Source organism: Balaenoptera acutorostrata, chromosome 2 (genome assembly GCF_949987535.1).
Source record: "Balaenoptera acutorostrata chromosome 2, mBalAcu1.1, whole genome shotgun sequence".
Taxonomy (NCBI): Eukaryota; Metazoa; Chordata; class Mammalia; order Artiodactyla; family Balaenopteridae; genus Balaenoptera; species Balaenoptera acutorostrata.
In genome coordinates this window covers 183,729,537-183,735,536 of record NC_080065.1, presented here as the reverse complement: position 1 = coordinate 183,735,536, position 6,000 = coordinate 183,729,537, and the positions used below count along the sequence as shown (strand labels likewise).

Here is a 6,000-nt window from a genome sequence, read left to right as displayed (position 1 = left end):
CTGGCCCTTTACAGAAGCTTGCCCGCCCCTGGCCTAAACTGTTAGGAATGGTTTTCCCTGGGAAGTAATGGCGGGTGGGGAGGCACAGAGAGGGACTTTTGCTTGTAAAATATTAACTGAGTAGATGATGTAGCCCTATGTTTTATCACCTGGGTAATAATAAGTTTAAAAAGAAAGTGCCTTAAAGTATGATGGGTTACTGTCGCCAGCTGAAGGCCTGGCCAGCCGGCCCATGTCCGTCCCTCAGGAGCAGGAGAACAAGATTTGAGCCTCTTGCCCCCTCCCCCAGGGGCTAATGCCTCACCATCCTTTGAGGGTGCCCGTGGGGGCTGAGATGGCCCCAAGAAGTCAGTCTTCAGGCTGGAGTCACAAGGACTTTAGCCAGGGACTCTAAAAGTAAAGAGGAGATGGCAGATCATGAGCGCAGAAGGCTGGGCAGTGGCAGAGGACAGAACTAGCCCCAACACACCCTCGGCCTCCAGCACCACCCACCTTGGTCTTCTCTCCTCCAGGACTCAGTCCCGGGCCCCCAAACCCCTCCCTGACTGCCAGCACCCCACTGCATTCCCTACATCCTCTGTTCTTTCATTCATCACTCTCTGGTGTTTCCAGCTGTGCTTATTAGTGGTGGGGACCCCCTGGGGCCTCACCCTATGAGGTGGGGGGCACCGTATGGTGCCAAACATACTCCCTGACAGGAGCAGTCAGGGCTGGAGGTACCCCAGAGAAAGATATCAAAGCTCAACCTTAGTTTTGAGACAATTTCCTAAAGCACGGGAGAACATCATTTGGAAAGGGGTTTTGAAGGATGAGTAAGAGTTGACCAGGAGAATTAGGAGAAATTTCTCAGACTGGAGGAAAGAAGACGTCTCTCTACCCCCAATCATTCCTGCGGCACCAAGACCCTTCTTTACTTCGCTTCTGCCCCTCAGCTCCCCTCTAGGCTCCTCCCCAGCCCAGGGACCATGGGGTCCTCCAGGAGACTAGCAGGCCTACCCGCCTCCCTTAGGATGGTGGCCCAGGAGGAACGAGGAGGAAGCCGCGGGGTCAGCCAAGTTCAGGCCGACAGGAAGCACGTCCCCCCCATCCCTGGGGGCCAATTGACCCATCGGGCCCCGCCCCGGCCCCGCCCCGCCGCCACCTGCAACGCGAAGCTTGTCAGTGAACTAGCAGCAGCTGCACGTGGGCTCGGGCTCCGCGGGCGGCCGTTGGCGGTGCCGACCAATCGCGAGGCCGCTTGCCCACGTGGGCCACGGTCGCCGTCGGTGATTGGTCGGCTCTCCCCAGCCTCTGGCCGGGCTGTCAATCAGCGCGCGGGGCGCCGCCGCTTAACCCTTGCGGTCCCGCTGCGGGGAAGGGCAGCGTGCAGAGTCGCAGGCAGGTTGGGATCCAGGCAGGGATGAGGATATTTAGAAGGGCAAGGGGCTTGGAGTCAGAGGGTGCAACTTGAGGAGGGACTGGGCGGTGTGTATTTGCCTTGTTTGGTGAGAAGCCCTGTCAATTTTTCTTCTTGCCCAGGAGTGGCTCATGGCTGGGGCTGGGGGTGGGGATGGGGGGAGTCTTCTGCACTCTCACTCCAATCCTTAGATCTGGACTAAGAACCTTTTCCTCAATTTTAAATAACGTGCAATGCAAACGAAGCTCCAGTCCCCTTTCTTGGGGAAAACTCAAGGGCTCCTTTTTATCCAGGCTTGCTAGGAGCCAAGCCTGGGGCTGTGCATCTTATCAGCGAATTTTCCCAGCTGCCCTTCAAGCCCAGGGACCGAGACTCTGAGAAATCTGAGAACAAAAAGCCGGAACTGCAAAGGCCTTGAGGCTGGTACAGTTTTTCCAGGTTCAAGGCCAAGGAGGGAAGCGTAGTGCCTACTCTAGGCTTGGCGTGACCTCAGAGATAAGTGGTGGGGTGTATGTGGAGGGATTCAGGAGTCCTGTTTTGGTGTGAAATGCCTGCTTGAGATGGGAAGTGGTCAGTCCAGAGTCTGGGGGTGAGAGGTCAACTTTGTACCCACCCCAGAACATTTGCACTGGCTGTTCCTTCCTGGGCCAGGGAGAGTCTGTCCCCTGACTGCCACTGGATGAATCCCTCACCTTCGGCTCTGGCTCAGAGGTTACCAGCTCAGGGAGGCCTCCATCCCCCCTTATTTTTCTCCAAATCTGGTTTCTATTGGAGCTAATTTTGTAATCTCCATGGCCCTATACCCTGCTGTGTTCAGAATTCACTGAATGCTGACGGGATTCTCCCACTTGCTTGCACCTGGTCACAGGCACCTGGGTGGGTATGCTGGCTTGGGATCCACGCAAACCAGAGCACTCTCTCTTTCCCCCCACCCAAGTCTGTGCTTTGTCATAGGGGGAGGATGGAAGGAAACGGGTGACTGAGGGTTCAGATCTTTGGATGCGTAGCCCCCAGAGGTTATGATGTAAACACACAAATTGGGTTTTGTGGCTTGTCTATGGAGGACAAAGTGAGGGCTGCCATGTACGAGCCGCAAATAAAGGTTTTCGCCCACAATCCCTCCACTGGCCCTTAATGGAAGTGTATTTTATTTATGGTCCAGACTGCTAATTGCCTCCTTCTGTGTGCTCCCCCCTCTCCCTGGTTGTAGACAGTCAGCTGGACACACCAGTTTATCCGAGGCTATCTTGTCTTCTACTGTATCCACTGGGTACCTGTGGTTATTTAAATTAAAATGAATTACAATTAAATTTAAAACTCAGTTCCTGGGGGCCACTGACCAAATGAATGTCAGTTGCTTAGTAGCCACACCTGACTGTCCGCACTGCAGATCTAGAACATTCCCACCATCTTAGAAAGTTCTGCTGGTCAGTGCAGATCTGAGGGTCTCTTTCTTTTCTTTTAATTTTTATTTTATATTGGAGTATAATTGATTTACAATGTTGTATTAGTTTCATAGATCTGAGGTTCTTAAAAAGGAGAAATACCTAGGTCCTTGTACAAATCAGAGCCGTTTTATAGCAGCCATTTCATCCTCACTCGTGGAAAGCCCCCCGCACCTGGGGCTGGGGTGATAGTTGGCCCTTTGGCTGGTGTGGGCTCACCCCTGCTTCTCCCTTTTACTGTCCCCCGCTTGCTCCAGCCTGGCGGGCAGAGAAGCAGCCTCCTTGAGCCCTCAGGAAGGGGATGGATGACACAGCAGCTAGGAGAGAAGGAAGCAAAGATTTCCTTCTTGGCTCTCAAGTTGCTGTGGTTTACTTTGGAAATCCAAGGTCTGGATGAAAGTTTGAGAGAAAAACAGTTTGCATTTCCAAAGCTTTGGAATTCCCTGGGCTCAGCCTCAGAGACCTCACACCTGGATGCCCAGAGGCCACAGGGTCACCTGGGTTGGGTGTAGACCAGGCAGAGGGCTCAAGAGAGAGCCCAGGGTGGAGAGGGGCCTGTGGAGTGACCTCAGGGAGGTGACAGCTGGGAGGTAGTGACAGGTTCCAACCCCCTACCTTCTCTCCCCCATCCCCAGAACCTCCCAGGGGGCCTCATGGCCCAGAGACCATAGCCAAGTGACAGGAGTGAGGGGGAAAGCTGCAGAAGCCTGTAGGTAAACGGCCCTTGTGTCCAGGCAACAGATGAATGACCAAGAAGCAGCAGGACCCGGACCCTCCAGAGACACTGGCCGGGCTGGGAGCTGCTCAAGGGCCCAATGCCCCCAGCTGTCCCCACTCAGCCACCACATGAGTCCCCTTGAACTTAGCCTGGCCCCAGGAAAAGTGAATTTATCAAATTACTCAGAATTGATTGAGGTTTGCTTTCTGCCACCTGGTGGAAAGAGGTTTGTATTCCTCTCCTGGCGCCGCTGTCACAAATAACCACAAACTGGGTGGCTTAAAACAACAGAAATTTCTTCTCTCACGTTCTGGAGACGGGAAGTCCAAAATCAAGGCTTTGGCAGGCAGGGCCCTGCTCCCTCTGAAGTCTCCAGGGGAGGATCCTTCCTGCCTCTTCCAGCTTCTGGCGTTGCTGACCATCCTCGGCGTCCTTGGTTTGTAGAAGCATCACCCTAAGCTCTGCCTCTGTCTTCACACGGTGTCTCTCTGTGTGTGTATGCCTGTATCCAAACGTCCCTTTTCTTAAAAGGACACCAGTCGCTGGATTTGGGGCCACTCCACTCCAGTATGACCTCATCTTAACTAGTCACATCTGCAAAGACCCTATTTCCAAAAAAGGTCCCATTCCCAGCTAACGCGGGTTAGGATTTAAATGTATGTTTTTAGGGGATACAATTCTACGCTCTACAAGGCTCAAAAGAAAAATTAAGTAACTATAGCAACCCACTCTATCCTCCATGAATCCTGACATCCCCCTTTTACAGAGGAGGAAAATGAAGCTCAGAGAGGTTAACTGACCTGCCCCGGGTCGTGCCGTTACTAAGTGGCTAAGCTGGGATTTGACCCCATGATGTACATGCATAACCCTTATGCCCTAATGCCCAGATCTAAATTAAGCTCCCACGATTTTTTTTTTGCGAAATGAAATTAATTTTCCTTTATTTCAGGACTTGCTGAAATGGTTCATTTTTAAAAAAAATTTTATTGGGGTATAGTTGGGACTTCCCTGGAAGCCCAGTGGTTAGGGGTCCACGCTCTCACTGCTGAGGGCTTGGGTTCGATCCCCAGTTGGGGAACTAAGATTCCACAAGCCACGTGGTGCAGCCAAAAACAAAATTTTTTTTTTTTTTATTGTAGTAGAGTTGATTTACAATTCTGTGTTAGTTTCAGGTGTACAGCAAAGTGATTCAGTTATACATATACATATATTCATTTTTTCAGATTCTTATATAGGTTATCACAGAATATTGAGTAGGGTTCCCTGTGCTATACAGTAGGTCCTCATTGGTTATCTGATATATAGTAGTGTGTATATGTTATTCCCAAGCTCCTGATTTATCCCTCACCCTCACCATGTTTCCCCTTTGGTAACCATAAGTTTGTTTCCGATATCCATAAGTCTGTTTCTGTTTTGTAAATAAGTTCATTTGTATCATTTTTAAAAATTAGATTCCAAATATGAGTGATAGCATATGATATTTGTTTTTCTCCATCTGACTTACTTCACTTAGTATGACAATCTCTTGGTCCACCCATGTTGCTGCAAATGGCATTATTTCATTCTTTTTTATGGCTGAGTAATAGTCCATTGAATATATGTACCACAACTTCTTTATCCATTCCTCTGTTGACGGACGTTTAGGTTGCTTCCATGTTTTGGCTATTGTAAATAGTGCTGCAATGAACATTGGAGTGCATGTGTCTTTTCTAATTATGGTTTTCTCAGGATATATGCCCAGGAGTGGGATTGCTGGAAGCCCCACATTTGAACTGTCCATGTAGTGATAGGTTGGGCCATCCCATGGACCTAAGCTTAGAGGAAGGTGTGTCCATCCCAGAAGTGGATTTTTGGTCTCTGGGACCTGGAACTTCTGAAGAAATCCAGATGTATTAGTTAGCTACTGCTGCATAACAAAGTGCCCCCTAGCTTAGTGCCTTGAAGTAAGAAACATCACCTCACACGGGTTCTAGTGGTCAGGAATCTGGAGGTGGCTTCACTGGTTCAATGCGGGGTCACTGGTGAACATTTATCCATGTTTCAGCCTTTCTTGTTTCCTTTTTTACAGGGATCGTCTTCTGCCATCCAGAACTCAGTTGAAAATCTCTTCTCAGTGAGGCTCCATCACTTTCTCTTTCTTGCTCCCCTAATCCTACTCACCACCCCGTGATTTTTTTGGTTTTATTTAATTCTTATTTTTTTATTTATTTTATTTTTGGCTGCGGCGGGTCTTAGTTGTGGCACTTGGGATCTTTTGTTGCGGTTCTCAGGCTCTTTGTCGCTGCACACAGGCTTCTCTTTAGTTGTGGCGCGCAGGCTCAGTACTTGCGGCGTGCGGGCTTAGTTGCCTCACGGCATGTGGGATCTTAGTTCCCTGACCAGGGATCAAACCGACGTCCCCTGCATTGAAAGGCGGATTCTTAACCACTGGACCACCAGGG

The 6,000-nt window shown here is 50.2% G+C and overlaps 1 protein-coding gene across 1 annotated transcript in view; it reads left to right on the top strand.

Annotated features, from left to right (window-relative positions):
- The first annotated feature begins 965 nt into the window (after positions 1 to 965).
- LOC114236991 (uncharacterized) overlaps positions 966 to 6,000 on the top strand; it is a 65,363-nt gene continuing 60,328 nt past the window's right edge. Inside the window, exons 1-2 of the mRNA XM_057540476.1 lie at positions 966 to 1,157; positions 2,607 to 2,666. Of these exons, the coding sequence (XP_057396459.1) occupies positions 966 to 1,157; positions 2,607 to 2,666 (252 nt within the window). The remainder of the gene's footprint in view (positions 1,158 to 2,606; positions 2,667 to 6,000) is intronic.